Source organism: Gavia stellata, chromosome 11 (assembly GCF_030936135.1).
Source record: "Gavia stellata isolate bGavSte3 chromosome 11, bGavSte3.hap2, whole genome shotgun sequence".
NCBI classification, from domain to species: Eukaryota; Metazoa; Chordata; class Aves; order Gaviiformes; family Gaviidae; genus Gavia; species Gavia stellata.
Genome location: NC_082604.1, coordinates 2,944,396 through 2,968,571, shown reverse-complemented (window position 1 = coordinate 2,968,571; position 24,176 = coordinate 2,944,396). Strand labels below are relative to the sequence as shown.

Below are 24,176 nucleotides of genomic sequence, written 5' to 3'. Positions count from 1 at the left end.
GTGCGCAGGCGCGGCCCCCGCGCAGGCGCCGCGCTCTCCCGCCGCCGAGGCCCCGGTTTTGCTCCGCCGTTAGGTTGGCAGCGGCGGGGGGGTGGGAGGACGGGCGGACGGACCGACCGGTGGCGGGGTGCTCGTGGCGAGGGGAGCAAGCCCGGCCCGGGTCGCCGACCCTCGCCCCCCGCCGCGGGGTCCGACCCGCAGTCAGCGAGCGGGCCGGGGCGGTGCGGGGAGCCCGGCGCGCAGGCCGGCCCCGGGCGGGGACCGGGGGCTTCTCCCCGGGGAGCGCCTCGGCCTGCGGGCCGAAACGCTCCCCTTCGGGGCGGGCTGTGTGTGAACAGCGTCAGTGGTCGCTCATGTCGAGGCGGCCGTTGGGGAGGAATTAAAGCACGGGGGGGACGAGGGCGCGTCTGCCGGAGGGCTGTTGTGGAGCGGGCGGCCGGCACGGCTGAGGGGACGCGCTCCCGGGGCGCGTCTTGCCCCGGCGAAGCACCCGCTGGGCCGGGGCGGTTCCCCCGGGCTCCTGCCCGGCCTCAGGGCAGCCGGGGATGGCATTTCCAGCGGCTGGCAGGTTGAGCACGTGTTTGGGGGACTTCTGGGAAGTTCTGGCTGCACCCTGGGTCGTGTTTTTCTGTTCCTTGTAAGCCTCCTTCCAGCAGCACCTGAAAATTGCGTCCTACGGGGTTTTTTAAATGCAGAATAATCCCAGTCTTTTCTCATGGGCAGTATTCTTCAGTCTTCCTGCATATTGTCAAATTTTCTCCGCTTGACTTTACTGCTACGATTCTTTCTTGAGCTGGAGCGCTAAACCTTGTTGATTTTTAAATCTCTTATCTCTGTTGGTTGTTTTTTTTGCAAATACTTCCTTTTTCTTCAATTTCAGAAGTGACAGGCCAGCTCTCCTTGCTTCAGCTGTAGCTAATGGCAGAGATTGTTTCCTCTTGTGGTGTCCCTATGGGTCTTTACTCGTTGGTTGCCTGTAACTTGCACATCACCAGTTGCAAGCTTGGTAGGTCACAAGTATGATACTAAGTCAACAAACCTGATGCAGCATCAGCACTGGCTAGAGGGGTCTGATTTTAAGGCTCTTCTCCCAAACCCGGGTAAGTTGGCAAGTATGCAAAGCTGGCAGATTCAGGGATCTTACCTTGGGGGCACTGCTTAAAGCCTAACAGGAGCAGGAGTGGATGCTGTCAGGCTCCTCATGGCACTGGAGCTTTCAGTGTCGAACTGATGCCAGCCTCTCACGGAAGGAGCTGCTGATAAAGAGCTTGGATTGCTCTCTGGATTTTCTTTTTGAATTTTAGTAGACGTTCTCTGTGGTGGACAATGAAATCTCTCTGCTACCTACTGAAAATCAATTCAGTGTAGGTGTGATTAGAATGAAACAGAAGAGCTGCTACTGGCTAATGTCCGCTGTTGCCACCTGGAGAACTCTCTTGGAGTGCTGTCAGCAGCCCTGGGGCTCTGCTCATCTGCTCGTCAGCAGCACAACAAAGATGTTCTGCATACTGATTGAATTTTGTTAGGCACAGACAGGACCAAAGAGAGACAAAGCACTATCAGAATAGGGATAGGAATTTTTTTTTTTCCCCTCAGTGAAATACGTATTTTCTGTATGTGCATGGTTTAAAATACAGCTGAGCTCCCAAGGACAGCCTTTAATCTCTGGATGGTGTTTTAAAATGCTGTAGGAGCAGGATAGAAGCTCTGATGGAAGTGAAAGAGAGCAAAGCTGAGACTGCGTTTCTGAAAGTCTCACTTTCTGTGACCTGCTCCCCCTTTTGTGGATTGCTTAATAATGCCATATTAATCTTTGAGGAAAGATGTTGTGAGGATCCTTCTCTACGTTCTTGAGAGAGTGCGTAGATGTTTTGGAAACAGGAGATTGTGTGGATACCTCCACAGAGTGAAATTGAACTGTAGTCTTGTATCCTCAGGATGAGTTTAACCAGTTTTCTGTTAGAGAGCCACAGTTCCATGGAGGAGCCGCTGAAATAAATTCTAGCTTTCTGGGTGTGGTTGCATGGTAACTTAATTTTTTTTTTTTTTTTTAAATTCCCCATTTTGGCCTTTAATGTAAACCTTTCTTGCTTCACAAATATGTGAAACACCTCTGTGTATGCATACACAACGTGTGTTCATGACTTAAAGGATGTAATTTTTAACGAAGACAATGTACTGCTGCTGTAAACCTGTGAATCTTATTTCCCTGGCTTGAGGCACCAGAGGGATTTTTAAAGAGTTAATGCTATCTTAAAAGAAAATGATCACAACTAGATGAACTAGCAATGTGTCCTGAATGCGATGGTAAACTGTGTAGTCTGTTGAACCTAGTCTGCAACAGAGACCTGGGAGAGACCTAGTTTATAGATAGATTCTTACTGCTATTTGCTACAAGGTGCTTATGGTTTTTCTCTGAAGTGAGAAATGCCCCTGTCGCAGGTGGATCTTGGGCTGGCCTGTTTGGAAGTCCCCGAGTGTCGCTGATCCTCCACAGTTCGGTGCACCCGGAGACGGGAGATCTGCCGGTCCCAGTGTGCTGAGTTTGCCCGTTTGCTGAAGTGCAGATTCCCTTTCAGTGCTGCTGTTTGAGTTATTCTTTTCATTAGATCCCATGATTATATCACTGCAGTTTGATAGTGCTGAATGGTTGCATTGGGTCTTTTTTTTTTTTGTAGAAAAATCTGTTTTCCCTTATTTGGTATATTTGGCTTGTAAGTTTATGAAAGCGACCGCTGTTCCTCTCACTTGTACTTGTGTGCTAATTGTATATTACGTAATTTTTTTAACTTCTTTCCCCTGTGGACTTCTGCTTGTTCTGCAGTTGGATGGAGAAGTAGCCTTGTTCATACACTGCCATGGGTGACCTCTGCTTTTGTGTACTTCCCTAGTTGCTAAAGCCACCAGGATTTGGTGATGGAGGCTTTGCTGGAAGGAATGCAAAGAAATGGGCAGGGGAGGTACGTATGCAAACAGTGTACACCAGTCATTCGAAATAGTTTAAGTACTGACCTTCCCTCTTCCTCAGAATCAAATCCTCTGGTATCAGACAAGGCTTCCGTTGCTTAAAATAAGGGCTTTGGAGTTTGTCCACTAGCGCACGCTTGTGGACAAATACAGTGTGCAGTGGCCTTCAGCTGGTGCAGAAGCAAAGTCACTGGGTAAGCTGGCTTTGCAATAATCCCTTGTCAGATATTATAGTCTTAATTGTTAGAATTTTAATTTTACATCTTCCTGAAAACCTTACCTCTTTTTTTTTTTTGTTGTTGCAACCCTTCTTACCGTCCCACATCAGGAGCAGTAGTAATTAAAGGTGTGAATAAATATTTTTTTTTTTTTTGTAACAGCCTTGCAAGGTTAATGAGATGTGACTTTGTTACCTGTTTTTATTGAAAACATCTGATTATTTTCTGCTCATGCTGAAACTGCAGACTCCCATTCATCTCCGAGGAGTCCTTAATGCTCTGTCTTAGGTGACCGTATCTAGACTTTTGGATCCCAGAGAGAGACTGTAGTGCCAATAACGGAAAAAAATGTTTTATGTGTTAAACAAGCGTGAAGCAAAAGTCACTGATGCCGTTTTCATAGTCATCTTTGAGAATGTGACTCAAGTTTACTGATACCGTATCATCTACAGTGAGCTGGTTGCAGAAATCAAGTTTAGACTTAGCTTTATATGAGCAGATGCTATGAAGGAAATGTTCTTGCTCTGCGTAATAGCTGCTAATTTTTGGTTAACTCGCAGGACAGGGTGAACTTCAAATTTAACTGATTTTGGCTCCTTTAAGAAGTATTTCTTTCCCTATAGAAAAACTGCCAAGTTGTGAAGTGTGCATATGCTCTGGGGGAACAGAGAAATTTCAATCCCTTAACCTATTGATTTCCATTTCTTTTCAGTGCTTCCTGTTTGACAGGCAAATTAAAGGGGTAAAGATCATCATGGAGTTCACTACCCTCTAGGGCTGTATCTTGCAAGCCTTAATATTGTCCCCGGCTTAGCAGCTTATGAAGTTTTAGGGGAGTTAGTTGAATTGGCTTCAATAATTACTGCACCAAATTAGAAATTGCAGCGTCGCTAGGGAGCACGCTCTCCCCAATGGATTGTGAATGTTTTATTCTTCATTATCATGTTGTCATCCAACCCCCTGTACTTAGGGGTTTGTCTGCATTTGTGATAAACTTCTGTTTTCAGGAGCTGATGGCTTGGCTGTATGATTTCTCTGGTGACTGAAACTTGGTATAAAATACCTCTGCCTGGAGACCGATTAAGGCGAATACAAAATATGGATAAAACATGCTCTGGTTTACGTAGATAATGCATAGTACCGAGACAAAGGGATAAGTGTTTATAGGTGCTTGTAATTGTTCTCTGAATAGAAGACAAACCCCCTACATTTAAAGTGTGTAGGTCCTTTGTTCTCACTGGGTTTTCACAAGCATTCTTCATTGGTCATTGCCAAATTCAGGTCTCTGCCCCATGATAACGAGCATACCACTTGTGAGATATTGCATTAGAGAATGGGATGAACGTAAATATTGAGTATATTTCTCTGAGAGCTAATTTCGTAGGGTTCAAAGCACTGCACGTGCAGAGTTGGTCCCTTGGTGCAAGTCAGTTTGTTCTGCTGATGCTGTTGGTATGGGACACTGGACCTCTCTTGGGTGGTGCCTGCTTTGTAACTTCACGCTCTTACCCTTCCAGTGGTGGGTTCCTGACTTCCTGTGAGGCTGAGCTGCAGGAGCTGATGAAGCAGATCGACATTATGGTGGCTCACAAGAAATCTGAATGGGAAGGACAGACACAGGCGTTGGAAGCTTGCCTGAGCGTTCGAGAGCAGGAGCTTTCCTCTGCCAGGGCTGCTCTGCAGGAAAAATCTAAGGAGGTACTGCCTCAGGTTCATAGTTTCCTGTGTCGACCTGTGTGTTTTACATGTTACAATACAATATAAAGACTGAACCTGAATTTCAGAGTTTGACTTTGCATGGAGATGTGTTTTGGGTATTGTTTCATCAGGTTTGTTTTTTTTTTTTAATGTTTAAATGCTAAGCCAAAACAAGGGGTTAACTTTAGCAAATAGCTGTGTTAAGCCAAACAGGAGCCTGTCTCATGATGGGAAATCAGGAATAGAATTTCCAAAGGAGCCTGTTGGAACAAGGTGTCTGATTCGTAATTCAATCAAAGTCAAGTGGTCAACTCCCTAAGGGTTGGTGGAAGTCCACAGACTGAATTGTCAGTGTTTCTAGAGAGAACCCCGAAGTGCTAAATCTGGATACAACGGTAATCGAGAGCCCAGCAATGTGCAGTCATTGGTAGAAAGAACATTTAGTGGTGTAAACTACACCAAGATATTGCTAGGAGATTCTCCAAGGGCTATTTCACGCAGCTCAGGTTTTGTAGCCTTTAACTAAAGACCTGGAGGGAGTGCACCAAATTTCTGTATCAGGGGAGAAATATCAGTAAGTGAAGTTTTTGCATAGGATGTGGACCATAAACTTTCTCTTGTGCAAATGAATTGGTGTATCTTTTCTTGGATCGGAGGAAACCAGCAGGAGTCTGGGTGGCTGTATCTTAAGATCTAGCCACATGGACTTCTTCTGAAAGTGCTTAAAATTTGTCCTTATATTTATAGCAGCTGTGTCCTATCTTTCTGCAGACTCTTCGCTACAAATTGTGTTTTGGCAGCTCTCTGAGGAAGTCGCTTTGACTTCTTGGGTCGAAAGCCAGCCGGTGACTGCACAAGCAGTTGGGTTTTTTGGGATCCTGTACAACTATACTACAACTAGTCTGACATCCTCAAAATTACCCAAGTACTGCTGTAGCTTTTAGTAATTCGGTATGGAATCTAGTAAAATAAAGAGAAATGTGACAGGCTGTAGCAACGGTGGGTTAAGAACTCTGTGGTTTCTGGTTAATATGGTCATATTATTATAATAATATGGTAGCCACTGTTAGAAAACCACAACAGCTACTCTTAATGGAGACCCCAAAAGGTCATGTATGACATCAAAAGTATTACGGAGAGACTGGTCAGATTAATTTCTACTGATGGGTGCTTAAGCTTAAAAATATCGAATATACCTCTGACAAGATTAATTTTACTCTCTTTTTAAAAGGACTTATGATAAAGAATTTTATCTTTCTAAATGAAGAACAGTCTGTTATCTTAAACATACACAATATTAAGCGGGACTCTTGTTTTACTTTAGACTGGAAAAATATGCCAGGGACAGTCAAAGTCAACACAAAGTAACAAACAGCAAAAGGTAGCAGAAAGAGAAACAGATAAGTGCAGCTCTGGTCAAATTCATAGCATTTCTTTAGTCAGTTAATGGCTGATTTACATTGTAATTTCTAATCAGTTACATGCAAACCCAAAGAAGCATTTGATCACTGGTCCGCATGGCTTCTACTGGTCCGCATGGCAAGTTTTGGAATTAATGTCTTTGTTACAGAGTTATTAAATCTGGAGTCATGCCACAGGATTTTCATTTGCAAGAACTATTATTTTTATCCTGTAGGTTAGCATTGTTATTATCAATTGTGTCTTCTCAAGACACTTTTTGAAATATTTCTTACCATCAAAAGCAAACATTGATTTCAAAACTGAACTGTAAACTATGGTTAAAGTCAGTACTTGAGTATATTCATGCTTTTGGTTTACTCATACGAATTTTCTGTTATGATTTCTTTTAATTTTAATGTGTTGGCTTGCTGTCCTTTGGACCTGCAGTTAGAAAGGTGGCCACTTTGGGTTGTGGATGGGAAAAAGATGGGGGGGGGATATGATAAAAATGAGTCACAGGAGTATTTGAATCAATGTAAGGGAAGTCTTTCCCATGAGTTTCAAAGCCCTGTTTCTTTTTTTGTCCCCCTCATCTCCATGTATTACTTGGAATCTCTGCTTCACGTGAGCGTAGTAAGGTAATGACATGGCCATCTTTTCTGTTGGTAGATAGCTTGAAATCATAATGCTTGTTTATGAAGAATTTGATGAAAATACCAGATAGAAATAGCCTTTTGACACAAGCCCAAACCGTCAGCTTCATCCCCAAAAATGAAAGCCAGAAACTGGCTCAAAACAAGAGGCCAGAACAGAAACAGTTCTGGCCCCAGCCTACCAAAGATTTAGTCATAGACTTAATCTGATTCTTAGTGAGTGACCCCCTTGAAGCGTGCAGTTGTTAACAGAATTAGGATCTTTTAATAGTCATTTACCACTCCTACTATAATGTATATTTATGAAATGAAAACTAATCTCAGTACCTACTGACAATAAAGTCCACTTCTGTTGTTTTATTTATTTGCTTTTTAACTCTTCATTCAGGTTGGCATGTTGCGTCACCAGGTAGAAGACATGGAAAAAGCCAGGCAGGACATGGTTAGAGAATATGAACAACAGCTGAAGAAATTTCAAGAGGAGGTGAGTTGCAATAAGAAAATGAGTTTTTAGTTCCCGGTTGATAGATGATCTGATAGGTGAAATACTTTGCGTCATTGCTTTTGTTTAAACGCCATGGTTTTAAAACTTCCCGTTCTTTTAATGTTTATGTTCTTACAAAAAAGAGCATTGAGCGTGGACAAAGTAGTATTTTTATCGTCCATTAGGCCTGGTTTTTGCACTTTGGAGGAACTTGGTGATGAACAGAAAACTGTTGGGAGTAGAAAAGTGTATTAGATGTATTGCTGCAGGTTTCATCTGCAGAAGTTTACTGCAGAAATGTCCTGTGTTCGCCCATCCTAGTCACCGTAGTGCTTGTTCTGAAGTTGCCATGGGTACAGGCAGCAGCAGTTTGCTTCTTCAGCATTTCGTGACATTAAAGCAGGGTGGTGGTGTAACTAGCCTGGATTGTATGAGGTCAAGAGATGAGAACAGTATGTAGTGTCATCTTCTTTTTGCCTCCATTGACTCTGATTTTGTTAGTAAGGCTTTTGTTCTCTCAAGGCATATTAGTCTTAGTACACTTAATGAAAACTAAGTATACTCAGAAAATATTTTTTGAAAATAATTTCAGAGCTTTCATCTCAAAAAGCTTCTTATTCACCGCAAGATGGTACACGTGGAATGTCCTGCAGGTGGTATAACAGCATTCCATGTTTATGTCTTAACGCTTTGCCTGTCTCCACTTGCTTGTCAGTAGCAGTGAGTTAAATGGCATGAACAGCTAGTAGAGCATTGACCTGTTTTCTCTGGAGGGTTGGGCCTAGTTCATGCTCACTGTAAGCCATAAGTTAAATTAATTTGGTAGTCTCTGCTTTGACGACAGGAGGCATCTGTCCTCATTTAAAACACCTTGCTATTCAGTATGACTAACAGCCTTCATTCCCTAGATGTTCACACTGGAACTGCAAAGCAAAGCTGAGGTGCATTGGCAGATCTGCCTAAATTGCTAAGGCTAAAATACAGCGTGTGTGTTGTGGCCAACATTGCAATGTGTTGGTATTTTACCAGCACAGTGCTAATGTAGGTGGCATTAAGCTCCAATATTCCTTAGTCTTCTGTTCTTAGTACTGTTTGGGGAAATTCTTTCTGTCTCGGTTTACCACCATTCCCAGTAAAATTACAGGTGCAGTGTCTAAACCTGTAATTTCCTGATGTGTTTGGCAAAAGATGTTCGTATATTAACTCTAAGCCTGTACGTCTGTCCATTCCCATTGAACATGCCGAAGTACTTTGCTGACTCAGGGCCCTGGAGAACCTTTTGTGACCAGTGCGTGAGGTCTTGATTCAGATGGTTTTTCTTCTCACGGTCCTTCTGTCCATCCATGGGCTGAGCTTTCTCCATCAGTAAAATGGGAATGATGACTTCTCAAATTCATGTGGCTATTTGGAAACTTTTTATTTAATAGTTGAGTTGGGGGGAGCTCATCAGATGGAAAATTCCGTGCAAGTTGCAAGTGATTATTTGCACAGAGGGTCATTTAAATGTCAAGAGTTTTTTTTTCCTCATTCCTGCTTCTGATATGGCTTTAGCATTCTAGCAGTGGGCGTAGGAGTGATATTTTCTGTTGGCATTCTCCACTCATTGTGAAATACATGGTGTATCTAAGCAGAAAATGACAGATGAAGTAGTGTGGAGAGTATGTATAACGGCAATTCTCAAATCTTCCTTCTACCACTAAGCGGAAGAGTTCCAGTTCCCACCTGAGCTTCACACGTGTATTTTAGAATCACATAAGAAACTGTACCTCTGTGTAGAACTACCTCCCACCCTGTGTGCGGTGTGATGTGCCCCTCTGTATGAGGAGATCAACCACAGGTACTGCCTGCTATTGCTGTGGCTGGGAGCCACCTGTAGAGAGAGGGGTGGGTACCGTGCTCTTCCTGCATTAACAGCTACATGTAAACCTCCATCTTATCAATATTTCAGTCGTGTTTTAATAGTGGTAAGACAGAGGTCTAATTAGAGCTGCTGATGTCACGACTTCAGTGGCGTCTTGCTACTCTTATACAACTCGGCATATTTTGCAATCCTGTTGGTATAATAGGCTCGTTACACAAATAGAAGTCTTCACTTGCAAGCTGTGTGGCTTTGATTAGGGCAATTGTTTGTGTGAAGCCATTTTGTGTGCTTTCTTTCAAAGCGCTGTTTAATTCTTGCCGTGGGGCCTTGGACAAAGTTGTCTCTCTCACTGAATTCCTTGCAGTTGTCCAGGCTGAGGAGGAGCTATGAGAAGCTGCAGAAGAAACAACTAAGAGAAACTAGAGAAGAAGCTAACAAGAGGCAGGGGGAGGACCAGTTTGAAATGAGCCGACTGACCAGGAAGCTGGAGGTATGTAGCGAAAAAGCAAATGCTAGTCAGAGTTTGTATGTATTAACTGAGTTTCTGGGCTCCACTGATGAAAGAATAGTCAACTAGGAAGTAGACTATGAATGATGCTTAAAAAGTACGCTCTGTCTACTCTCCCAAGTGTAGCTCTTCTCAACTGCTTGTGTAAAAAAGGCAATTTCCTGCGTTGGGGCCTCTGAGTACACAGGATAAACTATGCTGCTGTTCTTATTCTTAGACTAAATAAAAGGAAGAAGGTGCTGGAAGGGTAACTAATTATATGAATGGAATGAATTCCAGTGTAGTGAGGTTGTCATCTCACTTCTTTGAGGAGGAGGGAGCTACATGTTAAACTTCTCAACCCTGTCTCATCTTTTAATCTTTCTGCTATGCTGAGCTCAACCACACTCAATTTTCTTCTACTGTACCCTGAAGATGTGGCTAACAAACACATCTGACTGACGTAGTGTCCAATTTCTGGAGCAGGGATTAGCATTTAAATTCTGTAGTTCATCCTTGCCATCTTAGTGATTTCAATAGCAGCATGTTTTGGAAGCTAAAGACAGTCTGAATTTTGAAACCTCTGACAGCAAATCCATGCAACTAGCCATGAATCTGTTAGCACTTAACATTTGTAAACAGCAATAATTGACACTGATGTTTTAACTCAGGAGGGAAAGAAATACAGCAAGCACAGTATGTGAGGGGTTTTATACTGCTGAGTTGGTGCATCAAATGACTGGCTAATGGTTTCCCTGCTGTGGGGAGAGGTGCATGAGGATATGGTGGAGAGAGAAAGCAAACATGGGTATGAACTAGAAGGGGGGCCTGCTTGTCAACTGCATGGACGTACTGCTCCGAGCCACCCCTGCTGTTCTTGCAGGAGTTTCGTCAAAAATCACTTGACTGGGAGAAGCAGCGCTTGCTTTATCAGCAGCAGGTGGCATCGCTGGAAGCACAGAGGAAGGCTTTGGCTGAGCAGTCTGAGCTCATTCAGGTACAATTAATATGTGCTGAAAGTTTTTGTTTTGTTTCTGGCAGCAGGAGGGAGGGGAGGGAGGGGGGAAGAGGGAGAGACTAATGAAATCTCTCAGGCTTGAATCCAGTTTAGGTTGCCATTGAAATGACTTTTAACATCCCGGTGGAATAAGGTTTACTTGTATAAGTGCTGTATGGAAAAAAGATCTGGAGTCTGTCAACAGAGGTTAGATAAACCTTGTGCAAGCTCTCCCTGCCACCCCTCCAATTAGCAGAGAAGATAGTAGGATGAAGCTTTCCCTGGGAGACAGAGGCCACAGCACATGATGCTTTAAAATAGCTGTTACGTCATGTCATCTGGTTCAAAGCTGCGTACCTGCCAGTAGCTAAATACGTATCTCGTAGGTCCAGCTCAGAGGATGATGTTGGAAAATAGTCTTCCCCTAGGACAGATACTTCTGCAAAGTACTGAAGCGACAGCAGTTTTCAGCCTCCCTCCCCCCTGTTTTTTTTTTTTTAAGGTCTCTTCAAGGCAACAAGTAGTGGGGCTGCTGTTCCTGAAAAGCTAATCGTTCAGTGAGTTAGTGGTGCTGCAGCAGAGCAAGATGAATTGACCTAGAGCACAGCTGTGAAGTCACACTGACACAATCACAGCAGACACTGATAAGAAGCTCTTGCTGGGGGCTTTACACTTAATGGGCTCCTGAGTTGCTCTTGAGTGGAAGCTCCTGCAAGGAGGAAGCTTGTGATGACAGGATTGAAGCTGGCTCTGACAGGGGCTTTGTGAGCGGCTGACACTTGTAGATCTACAAATGCAGAGGGAGTCGTTGAGCAGAAGGTCTTGCTGCTCTGCTGTCTTTGTATCATTGATAGCTCAATTGTCTGAGAACAGATGTGTCCTTGGAGTGCAGGCTGGTATGCTGGGGCGCAGAGGAACTCTTCTTTCTGTGCAGCAGAAAAACAGGAATTTGGGGAGATTTTTCCTAAGTGGTGTAGATGACTTAGGTGCATAGGTACTGTGAGCAGACTGCCTGAATCCCCAATTGCTTTGAAGAGCCCAGCATGAAAGTGCTAAATTTTTGCCTTGGATGTTTCTATGCATTTTGTATGCTTGCTTGTTTCTCTGGCACAAGGTCAAGCTGAGATCTGGGACCATGCACAGTGCTTCCCCTTTCTCTTCTTTCAGCTGGCTTCCCCTCATATCTTTCAGTGCAGCTTAGGGAAGCCTGGCATTCTTACCCAGTGATGAGCACCTCCCTGTAACACCTGCAGCCTTTAAAGTCAACAGGTGAAACTTGGAATTCTGTGCTGTCCTGCATGTTCTGTGGCTGGAAATAAGAGATAGCTTAAATGTTTTCCTAATGCAGCAATAAATATTCAGGTAGTCTGGTGCTCCAGTTTCTTGGGTGGGGAGAAAGGCTGTACTTTAAACTCTTGCCTCTCCTGATTACATTTTTCTGTCATGACTATTCAAATAATGAAAAGGCTGTAATCAAAATTATACCATAGTTTTCCAAATGCACAGTTCCTATAGTTTTCTCAGTTATGAGGCATTATGTGTCAGGCAATAAATCAAGGCATGTGGTGATTCTGAAGCTGGCAGGAATTGCCACTCTTAGAAATTGGGAGTAAAGGACTACTCAAATATTTTGTTTCAGCCTTTAAAAATTATAAGGTACTATGCAAAAAGGGAATATATGAAGTGACTATTCTTAGAAGCTTATATGAGAGCTGGCTTGTTAAATTTCACCAGCTAGCTACGTGGAAAGAAATGCTATGAAACAAAGTATTGTGCCTATAAATAATAGAGCATATATTGTTCGCTAGTCATATGCTCCTTATAACTTTTTTGTCTGCCATTAGGACAATGAAACATTCAAAGTGAGCATTCTCACAAGCTGTTAGAACCAGGTATTTACTGCATAAAGCAAAACATAATTGACTGTTACACCCAGTTTGGTTTTTGATCTGTTTGGTGGTTGTGTTTTTTTTCATTGTGCACCAAGAGCTGCTTTCTGTCCTGGTGTGGAATTAACGATTGGGTAATCTCTAGCTTGTCTATGGTATTTACAAACCTTCTTACATGCTGCCATTTCTCCTGGTCTAGCCTTAGGTTAACGAGCAAAACATAGTAGGCAGCTTTGTTCTTTGACAGTTCATGCTCGGACAACTTGAGTGATTTGAGATCCTCTCTTCCCAGATTCTCTTTGAACCCCTTTTGGAATCAGAGGGCCCTCTCTCTTTCTTTTTTTTTTTTTTTTTTATTCTTTTTGCCTTCAGAAGTTTTACCCATCGAGTAATCCTGGAACAATACTTTCCCTAATTCCCTGAAAGGTAGTGTTGCTTACTTTGAGAATGTGACTTGTTACACAAAGAAATCAGTAGTTGTTTTGAATGTAGTTTTGATACACTGTATTTTCTATAATTTTGCTTTAATGCAAACCAATTGCTCTTAGTAGACTCAGCTTGCCAATCGGAAGCAGATTCTGGAGTCGGTGGAGCTGGCTAGCCGATCGGAAATCCAGCACTTAACCAGCAAGCTGGAAAGGGCCAATGATGCTATCTGTGCCAACGAGTTGGAGGTGGAGAGGCTTAGCATGAGAGTGGATGACCTGACTGAAAACAATCGGATGATTCTGGAAGATCAGCAAAGAGTTCAAGAAGAATTAAGGCAATCCAAGAAAATGTTAGAGGTCAGTAGAGGAGCTCTAAGGAAACTGAATATAAAGCAGTGCTTGTGAGAAGTAGCAGGAAGGCTCTTCATCCCAGAGCTCCCGTCTCTTTCTGGAGCCTTTGTGAAGTTCCCGATTGGCCTCAAAGCTGGTTTTGTACCCATGTGGTGCTCTGCAGTATTTCCAAAGGTTCCTTAAAAGTCTGATCAACCTCTCATCGCATTAGAACAAACTGATTTGGTCCATCTTGCAACAGTCATTCCTTCTCCCTCCTGTGCAGGTGCTACAGGATGAGAAGATGGAACTTAGAGCCACCTTGCAGTCTCAGGAGGATTTCATTGACAGCTCCAAGCTGCACCAGGAACAGTTACAGAAAGAGCTGGCCAGGGTGACTGAAACTCTTCACACAAAAGAACTCCTCATCAGGTAGCATCTGTACCTCACTGGTACTTACGCTCTTGAATCCAGATCTATATTCCAGGTTCTCCCACTGAGGATGGTAGAAGCATTTTCATACGGCTGGATCTGTATTGGTTGATACATAGAATGGCACACTCTAGTTTCTCACAAGTGCTGTGCTTCCTTGCAGCATTTGCCAAATTGCATTGCTTTTGAAATCAACTGATAGTCAGTGAAGAGTGTGGAAGGAATCGGCTTTCTGCTCAGCTAGATTTCTGGAGGCAGCACAGGGCTTTTGAGCTTTTCAGCTTTTTTTCCCCCAGGCATTTTCAGTCAAGTGCTGGAGGCCTTTCAGGATTTGATACTGTGCTTGTTAACATAGGTGAAAGTTCTCATCGATTTAATGACATCAGATTAGGGTCTTGGTAAAGTAACTACATATGTGACAAAATCATCTTGGCCTTCCCCTTCTGCGCTAGCAACGTGCAAAAGCTACAGGGTCCTTGTGGCCACATCAAAAGGTTTTGGCGCATGTTACCTAACAGCCGCACAGTTTCTTGCAAGCTGGATGTCTGCTAATGGCAGGGAGACTGTCTGGGTCAGGGAGGCCAACATCAAAATAGGATGTAGACTTTTTTAATCAGCCTGAACTCAGACAGGGGGCTGTCATACAGCTGGTATGTTTGCATATCCACAGTGCACGCAGGTGTCGCCCAGTGTTGGGTTTTGTGAGTTTTTCAGAGAATCCCAAGAAAATGGCAGTTATGTTCCCCATATTAGTGAACTCAGACATGACGTTTCTGTGCTGAGATTAAAGTTCATGTTTCTGCTTAGGGCTCTGGAGGAGCGCTTGCAAGAGAAACAGTTGTCTTCTCCGGGGCTGGAGCTGGAGCATATACTACTGCAGCTGGACGTTGCCCAGAAGAAGGAACAGCACTTACAGTCAGAAGTGACTCATCTTGAGAACAGGTAGCCAACTGCTTGCTTTCCCTGCATGTGCAATGAAACTTGGATAATAATATAATACCTAATAGATGGTATTCATCAAGTTAACCAGTCCCACTGATTTTTGTAGGCTTATTTTAAATATCAAAGGGCTGAAGAAATCAAATGCTATTCATTTTGCAGTTTAATAGTGAGACCATTTTGCTAATTGATTGGCTGCTTTTCACCGCACACTGTGGGTGTTTTCAGTGTTTTAGCTTGCTTAGGCTTAGCACCTTCATTGGTAATAGGTTAAGGAGTCTTTGTTAGTCAGCTGGTAAGAACCAGATCTAGACCTTACTGTGAAATAAGGATTATAAACAAGTCTTCCTTTCTGAGTTTGTGGTTTTCAGACTAATGTTTGCATGGCAAGTTTGTAATCTTAGAATGGTAAAGAAACAAACAAGAAACAGCTATTATCTGTCAGATCAGCTTCCTGATCTCTTTTGAAATTATTTTGGTAAACAAAACCAAAGGATTGGTAAGGAACTTTTAGGTTAAGCGTCCAGTTTCTGTTATGACAGACATAGGCTGCTTGGAATATCAAAGTTTCTCTGACCGTGTCCTCCTCCTTGGGGTATTCTAATCTGTAGTTTTACATTTGGCACACAGCCTGGTGTCTTCAAATGCAAGGTGTGTACAGCTGAGTGAAGAGCTGGATGAGAATATCAAAGAGCTGCAGTCAATGGAAGAACGCCATACTGAGTCAAAGGCAGAGATTAAAAAGGTAACGTCGCTTTGTTCCTGGAGAGTGGGAAAGGCACTTGTGAAGTCAGCCGTTCCCGTGCATGTCACGTGCCTCAGCAGAGACTGCAGAGCACCGTTAGCAAAGCTGCCAATGGGATCAAAGGCCAGGAGGGTTGTGGAGGCAGTGATGTGCTGAAGGGTAAGGAGCAGATCTGACAAAGGAGGGGTTCGGAGGATGGGTTTGCAGGTTTCTATACATGGCTGCGTGGCTTACTTTGTGAGCATCTCTTAGGCCTACGCCTACATCACGCAGTACTTCTCTACGGTGTGGAGGTACTTGAATTAGTGCTGGAGGGGCAAATATGCAAAGAAACTAAGGCATGGAATCCTGACTTTAAGCCTAATACAGGCTCCCAAAAGGATGAAGAGCAGGGAGGGAGTGGGTTTTGCTGTAATATGTCCTACCAGACTTGAGACAGGGGTTCAAATGTGTTCTAGTCCATATGTGAATAAGGGAGTTTGTTTCAGGCTTGATACTTAGACATGAACCAGGGTCTGGAAGAAATGGGGCAGCTCATCTGCCATGAGAACCTCACCCTAGTGCTCTGCGCACCCAAGGGAGGCAAGCCCTCCAGAAGGCTTGACTTCTAATTATGGTCTAGATCAGTTAGTGTGAGAGCTTTCGCTGGAGCCTGGTTAGAGTAGAAACCTTATTGGACTTGAGTGAAAAACCTCACTTTTGTGAAAATCTTTCATCCTTTATTCTGAATGTACAGAGGTGCAGATCTTGCCAGAGATGCGTGCTTGGTTACACATTTAAACAGCCACACAGTAAATGAATCTCCTGCAGGCTGCTGGGGAGGAAAGAGAGATTTATTATGGTTGTTTCTGTTTTATATACTTGGGAGGCATTGAGGTGACATGGAGATAAATCACCGTATGTATAGTATTTACATGGCTAGGCAGAGATCATCTGGTTCAATTTTCTAAAATGTTTGTAACTCTCAGAAAAATCCTGGAGGTTTGGGTGGCTAATATTTCTGGCTAATGGAACGGAATACTAGGGAAGAAATTATCCTGTGTTGTTGTTCTGTTAGGTCACTGAATAAATATACAGTGTGCCTACCAGAGTATTGTATGCAATTCAGGTCTGCCATCTCAAAAAGGATTGAATAAAACAAGACAAGGTGTGGAAAAAGATGACCAAAAGGATGGGGTGTTTTTTATACAAGGAACAGCTGAATGGAGTAGGACTTACCAAACTGGAAAAAGAGATAAATGAGATCGAAGCTACTAAAAATAAAATCATGCCTGCCATGTGGAAAGTAAATAGGGAATGATTATTCTCTCATAATGCAGGGACTAGTGGTCATCAACTGGCGTTAGGAAAACAAAGAGGTATATTTTTACCCTCTGCATAGCTAGCTTGTGGAAGTTTGCCATGGGTAGCTTTAGTTGCTACAAGCTAATACCAGTTCAAAAGACTCGGACAGATTCATGGAAGAAAAGTCTGGCTAGAGCTATTTAAAGATACCATCTCCACCTCAGGAAGGCAGAGTGGCAAATTGCAAGGTTATATTATGAAAGTGTTACTGTGCTTGCCCAGTGATGGCAAACCCTTGGGTATCTGCTGTTGGCCACGGAGGTAGAATGGTGAGTTAAAGACACTGTGATTTGGTCAACTATGGGTCTTCTCGAATACTCCACAGCATAACTTATGTCTTGTCCCAGCTGACAGTTTATGGTGTGGAAAAACATTGGGATGAGGTGGTTTTCAGTCAAGAAGGACAAGCATGCACAGAGGGCTTGTTACGTAGAGCATTTGGTTTTCCAGGACTTAGAACTCACATTACCATGTGCAATACTCTTGCTTTTTTTGCTGAAACATCTTTTCAAAGCTCGTGGGTGGTGTGTGCATATCTTCCTCCAGCTGAAAGAGCAGCTCTCTCAAGCTGAACAAACTCACAGCAGTGAGCTAGAAGGGATGAAAAGGGAAATCTCCAGGTTGACACAGGAGTTACACCAGCGGGACATCGCAATTGCATCTGCCAGTGGCTCCACATCAGACCTAGAACAACGGCTGAGAACAGAGATTGAAAGAGCAGAGAGGAAAGCGGTGGAGCACAGGGTAAAAAAGGCAGAAGACTCTTATGCTGTCTCTTTAAGGGGTCTGAAGGCTCGGAATACCATCCTAGTTTTTAGCTATGTTAATAGTTTCCTTCTCTCTTCAGCCTTTGAACAAAGACCCTTCTGATGAAATCTTCTGATTTATAGTGTTCACTGAATCTGTCTTGCCTCTTCTTTTCAAACCTGTAACTGACAGTCCCGCAGAATTCTTCGACATCACTCATGCTAACTGGGCCTGGATGATGACATCTTTGAAAACTAAAGTAAATGATTGTGCATGGTTATCTGTATGGCCTTCTCTGTAGGGTCCCTGCAGAACTAACAGCCCAAACCTTGCTTTGTACTCATGCTTGAAGTGAGGGTGGAAAATGCCTGTGGGGTGTTGTGGGCATGTGTTGTGTTCTTTTTTCTGAGCTGCTTGTTTGCCTCTGTCTCCTCAGGTAATTCTGGTCCAGCTGGAAACCTTGAGGCTGGAAAACCGTCATCTCTCAGAGATGCTGGAAAAAACGGAGTGTGGGATGCTAGAGGTATGCATTAGGGACCGGAGACGGGAAGGGGCTAGTGTTGTCTGTCCCCTACCTGGGAACAGCAATAGTTTTTGCCCAGGCCTCTCAAAATACTTGGTAGAGTTCAGTGAACTTAAAACCCAAGCAGAAGGGGCAATTTGTGAGGAAATAAGACGCAGAAATACTGAGCATCTTGTTCTGTCAGAGAGTAGTGAGGAGAACTGCAGAAACAGAGCCCTCATCTCAGTTTCTTCTCCGTGGGGGTCTGGCCCATGTTTTTTAGTACATTTTGTTGCATTTCCATTTTATGCCAGTTTACCTCAAACGTCTGATTCTAAATTTCTGATGTCCTTTTGACCTGTCTCAGAGCTGTAACTGCTCTGGTCCTTGCAATTTCTGGGGTGAGAGCATGTTTCCCCCCCTGGTGAGGAGCCGTTCAGCAGGGCTGTCCCTTGCATTCCACTGGCAGATCCCAGCCTGGGAATAAGGGCTGGAGGCCTTCGGGCAACGCGCCGGGAAGGGGCTCTGTGGTGGGCTCCTGCTGTTGTGGCACTCTTGAAGCTAGGTGAGGCCCTCCTCCGGAGGGGAGAAGGGGAGCCTGCGTGGAAGAGCTGCAGTCTTGGCAAGAGTAATACCTTGAAGGTGGTTCATTTTAGTGCCTACGTGAAGGAAGAAATGGCTAGTTTGCAAGTCCTATCTCACGTAAACCAGAATAGATGCCTCACAGGGGGGCAAAGGACTGGATTCAGACAGCTGAAAAGCTAACAGGAGTATATCATCAGAGCTTTTATCCTGTCAGATCTGTGGGAAGGAAATACTCAGCTCTTAATACTAGTTCGGGGTGATTGTCAAATGTGCCAAGTTCTTGGGAAAGTGTTCGAACAGAAGCTTGTGGCTGGTGAGATGGAGAAAAAACAAAGCTTTCTGGAGGGCTGATTTGAGACCAAAATGACCTAAGACCCATTACTTTCTGCTTGAAGTGCCTGGTGGGCTTTTGCCTGCCTGACTTACCAAAAGCTTGATAACAAAGTACAAAGCAAGAAACCTGTTGTGGTTTTTTTTTTTTTTTTTTTAAATTGCCCCACAGCCTCATGGGAGAGGAGCTACTGATCTTGTTCTTCTAATGCACATTTGGAAAGTCCTTAGATACAGCAGTGATAAGAATGATTTAAGCATCTAAATTTAATAGAATTGGCAAAAAGAAAGTGGGATTGTCGGAGGAGTGGAAACAATGGAAATGATAGCCACCTGGCCTAGTAAGGAGAAGATGGGGAGAAGCAAGTTATTCAGAGTTTCAAAAAGAAAAAAAGAATTTGCTCCTACCAGTGAAAGTTTCTAAAGGGTTATGGGTCATTCCAGGTGGGGAGGTGTATGCACAGCCTTTTGTAATTATCACCACAGGCCTTTGCTAATTTGAGTGAGGGGATCTAGAAGTGTTCTTGCAAACAGCTTTGCTGATAGATCACATAGAAGGTAGTTTCTCACCAAGCGTGGTTACTTCTCATCAAGAGCTAAGCCACTGGGCTACGTGTTTCTTCACACCTGTAGGACGTACCTGGCAGAGCTTGATGCCTGGAGAGTTGCTCGGACTGAGACAGTTTGCTGGGGTACCACCTGAGTGTTCCCAGCTTTGGCTGAGAGATAGCATCTTAGCTGAGTGAGAGAATCCTAGAATATACAGCTGGAGGAGAACTTGAGGTCGTGTAGTCCTTCTCATTATCCCAAGGCCAGAGGCAGAGACATCTGAACTATTCTTCGTCTGTTTTTTCTTGTTTTCAAAAGCATCCAGTGGTGAGAGAGACTTCCTTTCCTAGGCAGATCAGCACAGCTTGTCTGGATGCAGACACAATAAGGCATATATAATTGATTTGCTCTTATGAAAGCCTTGAAAATTTTGCCAGTCAAAACTGGGATTAGAGGGTGTGCCTTAAGGAATTGCTTGCTGGCCTTTGCTCTGGATTTGACTATGGTGTCTTGCAAAGTCGGAGTTTTGACTTCAGCCCTTCTCTGTCTACTAGGGAAAAGATGTCACCCTAAGAGCACTCAGTGAAGACTACGCTGTTGAACTAAATAAATTAAAATCTGAGAACCAGCAATTGCGGAAGGATCTAGCAGAGGCCCAAGCAAAACTGGAGCTCACTCGACAGGTCAGCCAGGATGAACCCAAGGACACTGCTCAGCAGATGCAGGACGAAGAGCCTGAGGCCAGGGATGTGCAGTACAGGTGAGTGCTGCATGACCCCAAGGATGCTGCTTCCTTATTATGACGGAGAACAGAAGGCCTGGGGATGTGTGGGTTTTTAATGACGTGCTTTATGTATAGTATCTATCTCCAGCACAAAGTACATATGGGAGAACACAAAGGACTGTTTTGGAATCTGCCTTTATGCTTTAAGTAGTGTAATAGCTTTTAGTCCCAGCTGGTTTGCGTTCTGCAAAGCCAGCTTATATTTGACTGCCTTTGCCTTTTTCTTTGATTGAGAAGCAGTATGTGCTCTTTTCAGTGAAGGGATTAAATTTGGCCCAGGTGGCTGTGCTCCTTCCTTTTGCAGTACTAGGATGTGCAGTCTGTAGTTTTTGGTATCTGCAATAGCAGGAGAGTAAGAGAGAATTCCCTAGAGACTCGATGTGTATGTGGAAGTCCTACAGAAACAAGAGCCAGCTTCGATTGTCAGGGCTATTAGTAACCTGTATGTTAATTGTTATCACTGTGCAAGTTTTTGCTGAAGTTTGGCTGCTAAGAGGCAAACTGTCAAACAGTTACATGTTCAAACCTGCCTTCCAGATCAACTCAGGAAGCACAGCACAAACATGATGAACAAGCAGAGAGAATACAACACAAGCCTGATGGGACTATTCAGCATCGTCAAGGGGACCCCCAGAGACAGGGGGCTGCTGAAATAGGAACGGCGACCCCCGAGACGGGTGAGCTACCCACCCAGACTAGCAGGAAGAACTGCGCGGAGTCACTTGCTTTGGGCGCCTTGCTGGGAACGGATTCTTTGCTCCATGTGCTGGATGGAAACAAAGATTTTGCAGAAGCATCATCTAAGCAGTCCATCTCAAATGATCAGAGAGAATCTGTGCCTTTGGTAAGCAGTTGCATAGAAGCTGGTTGCTATTCAACAGCTGAGGGTATAGCTGGGTTCTCATCTGGCAAAAGGAGACAGATTTTTTAATGTATGGTCTGACTGCATGGTGTGTATGATTCTTTACATCAAATGTTAAACAGGGAGAAAAAAAACACTGCTGGATGGTTAATACTTGGAGAACGGGAGCCATGCGGTTATTCTTCAGAACTCTCTGGGGCAGGGCTTTGTGTTTGGTTTAACTGATGAGCTAATTCTAGAAGCTCATGGTTCTTTCCACACTGGTGCTGTACATCAGTGTGTACCATGAACTGCTTCTGTCACGTCAGAATTCTGCTTCAGCTTTTGGCTTGGGTCTGTAGTAGAGGCTCAGAGTGGATGTAGAGTGCTGAGTATTTTGACATACAGTTTCTGGGTGAATCTGAAGGCTGGTGCTGCACATCTACATTCACTGTAATGCACAGGGTGGGTTTCCCCCCTCTGAATGGGACTGCAGTAGTCATCACACTGAACTTGAAGTCGCTTGTGCCAGCTGATAGGAAAGCCTGAAATCCGTGCTTCACAAGGGGAGGCTATTATTTTTACCAGTCGCTGATCATACTTTTTTAGTAGGGAGCAGTGTTGGCACCTTCTCTGTCCCTTTACTTCAGCTCAGTTGCTGGAGCAATTGCCCAAGATACAGGGAACTTGGACTCGATCACTTCTTCCTGTGGTGTTTAAGACCATATATCCCAGAACGCACTGTAATGACCAGGCTGTAGACTGGCTCGAGCAGGGAGGGGAATGGAAGAGGGACACTGAGAGCAGTTGTCATACCCTGGGTCAGACAGGGCTGTAGTAGTTCATGGAGGGGAGAATCCTGGGTGCTGATCCTTCCTCCAGACCTGTTGCCCCTAGCAGTCTTCGGAGTATTTTCTCCTCTGGTTGTGTGCTGTTAGCAGTGACGACAGCTATTTTTATTTTGTGGGGAGCCCGGAGAAGAGTCTCTAAGGCTGATGCACAGATAAGCGGAGGCTTGCCAGGTTTGTAGATCTTGACGAGGTTTACTACCAAGATTTACTACTTGATTGTTTCAAGCCTAAAGTAGCTTGTGGGCATGTCCAGAAAACAAATGTTGGGAGTTCAGGGAACTGTAATATTCTAAATGGAAACTCTTCAGACTGTAGGATTGGAACTGAAGTGCGAAGAGTTCCGCTTCAGGGTCTGAGAAGCTCTAGGGAATGTGCTGCTTTTTGTTCTGAAAGGTAGAAATAAGGTTTCTAAGGAAATGCAGATATTTCTCCTAGTCTTGACTGGGACTCCCTGCTCACGGTCAGGCTCCAGTGTCTTTAAATCAGTTCCTTTAAGAGAGGAGAATTCTCATCAGTAGGCAATAGTGGGATGGGAGAGATTTGCTTGTTATCTGCAGCCTTTTTTTCTGCTTCCCTTTGTTCCTGGCTGTTGATAAAAAAACAGAAAACCATGAGACTCCAGGATTTGGAAATAACTGGTTACGTTCTCTTGCCAAGACACTGAGGCAAGTTTTCTGTAATAGAAAGCAGCCCCTTAGTAACTTTGTAATTCACCTGCCAGCCCCTGTGCAGGAAGCTTCTCTTTATCAACTCATACATTAAGCCTAGTTCACAATGTTATTTTTCTAAGTTAAGAACTTGTGGGTAAGTGATGGGAGTAGCAGGAATAGTTCTTGACTGTAAAGGGAAAAATCTGGGGTAGTTTATTGACCATTGCTAGCTGAACTGAAGTGCGTTCAGTGAGCCGTGGTGGGAGTTCAGTCTGTACTTCCCCTGTGAGGTTGTAGCAGGAACCCATTATTTCTGGGGAGCAGAGGAGGTATATAAAAGAAAGCAGAGATATCCCCAGTGCTGGTCCAGTCTGGCAGTTCTTTCCCTTCCCTTGAACCTGTATTGAGGTGATACTGCTCATCGAGATTTTTATGAAGACGAAGAGCGAGACGTAGACCTTAATTGTGAGGCAGAACTAACACACCCAGGACAAAACCCATGGTATTTTGTAGTGACCTTCTCTAGAGTTATGCTATGATTGCACATGCCGTGTCATTCCCTCTCGTTATTTGTAGTGGAGAGGCTGGTAATTGAAGTGAAACTCCAGTTCCCTTAAGTAAACAGTCAATTCCTATCGATACCTCTGGGGTCAGGGTTCCACCTGTGAAGTGCAACGGTTATGTAGGCAGATGGAGAGCTTGTTTCTGTTCAGCTCTAGCCCCCAAGTGCTTTAGGGAGGGGAACTACTGGAATGGAAAAGTTACGTGTGCTGAGGTACTGATTTTACTCTCTGCAGTTTTGGCAAAGGCTTGGGAAGCTTTCACTGTTGGTTGGAGGCTGTTGGGAGGGACATTTACCTATGATACAAGCATGAGAGCTGAGTGCTTAGTCTGTCCAAAAAGACAAAAATGACACAAAAGCCCTTTAGAAGCGTATTTAGTTGTGTGGTTTGCGGATCAGTAGTGTTTCTGACTGAAACTTGGGATGAAAGAATACCTGATAATCCCTTTGTTTCCCTTTAGTGCGCCCTGCCTACAGCTTCAGTTGGATCGATAGCTGCAAGATACCTGGAAGAGGAAGAACTGAGATCCCATCGCGTCCTGGAGTGCCTAAATGCCCACATTGAGGAACTGAAAAAAGAAAGTGAAAAGATAGTGAGACAATTTGGACACCAGGAGTAATGTTTCTGACTGAACTGGAATGCTGGTTTACTTACGTGGTTCCGAACTGCAGTTGGGGAGGTACCTATGAACCAGTTGCCATTGGAGCTTGAGCGAGAGGCCGTATCTCCCGCTTTGAGCTGAATCAGCAGGATGGATATTGAGGAAAGGAAACTCCATCAGATCAAACATTTTAGAGAGGAGGGTATTACACCACAAACACTTTAGTCAGCTTGCTGTAGGTCAGAAAGCTGCATCAGAGGTATGTGTTTGTGCACTCACTCACAAAGAGATTATGGTGTT

At 44.1% G+C, this 24,176-nt stretch overlaps 1 protein-coding gene across 1 annotated transcript; it reads left to right on the top strand.

Annotated features, from left to right (window-relative positions):
- The first annotated feature begins 42 nt into the window (after nt 1-42).
- CEP63 (centrosomal protein 63) lies at nt 43-24,176 on the top strand. Its single transcript, XM_059822577.1, has 15 exons — nt 43-73; nt 2,825-2,960; nt 4,703-4,883; nt 7,326-7,421; nt 9,647-9,772; nt 10,653-10,766; nt 13,207-13,440; nt 13,700-13,845; nt 14,653-14,787; nt 15,415-15,529; nt 17,420-17,617; nt 18,057-18,143; nt 20,141-20,346; nt 20,908-21,214; nt 23,736-24,176. Exons 2-15 carry the CDS (start codon nt 2,917-2,919, stop codon nt 23,892-23,894), a joined length of 2,148 nt encoding a protein of 715 aa, XP_059678560.1. The 5' UTR covers nt 43-73; nt 2,825-2,916; the 3' UTR covers nt 23,895-24,176.

Coding starts and splice junctions, on each gene's coding strand:
- CEP63 (XM_059822577.1), top strand. CDS start 2,917: ATGGAGGCTTTGCTGGAAGGAATGCAAAGAAATGGGCAGGGGAG. Junction 10,767..13,206: donor AGCAGTCTGAGCTCATTCAG/GTACAATTAATA, acceptor TGCTCTTAGTAG/ACTCAGCTTGCCAATCGGAA. Junction 15,530..17,419: donor CAAAGGCAGAGATTAAAAAG/GTAACGTCGCTT, acceptor ATCTTCCTCCAG/CTGAAAGAGCAGCTCTCTCA.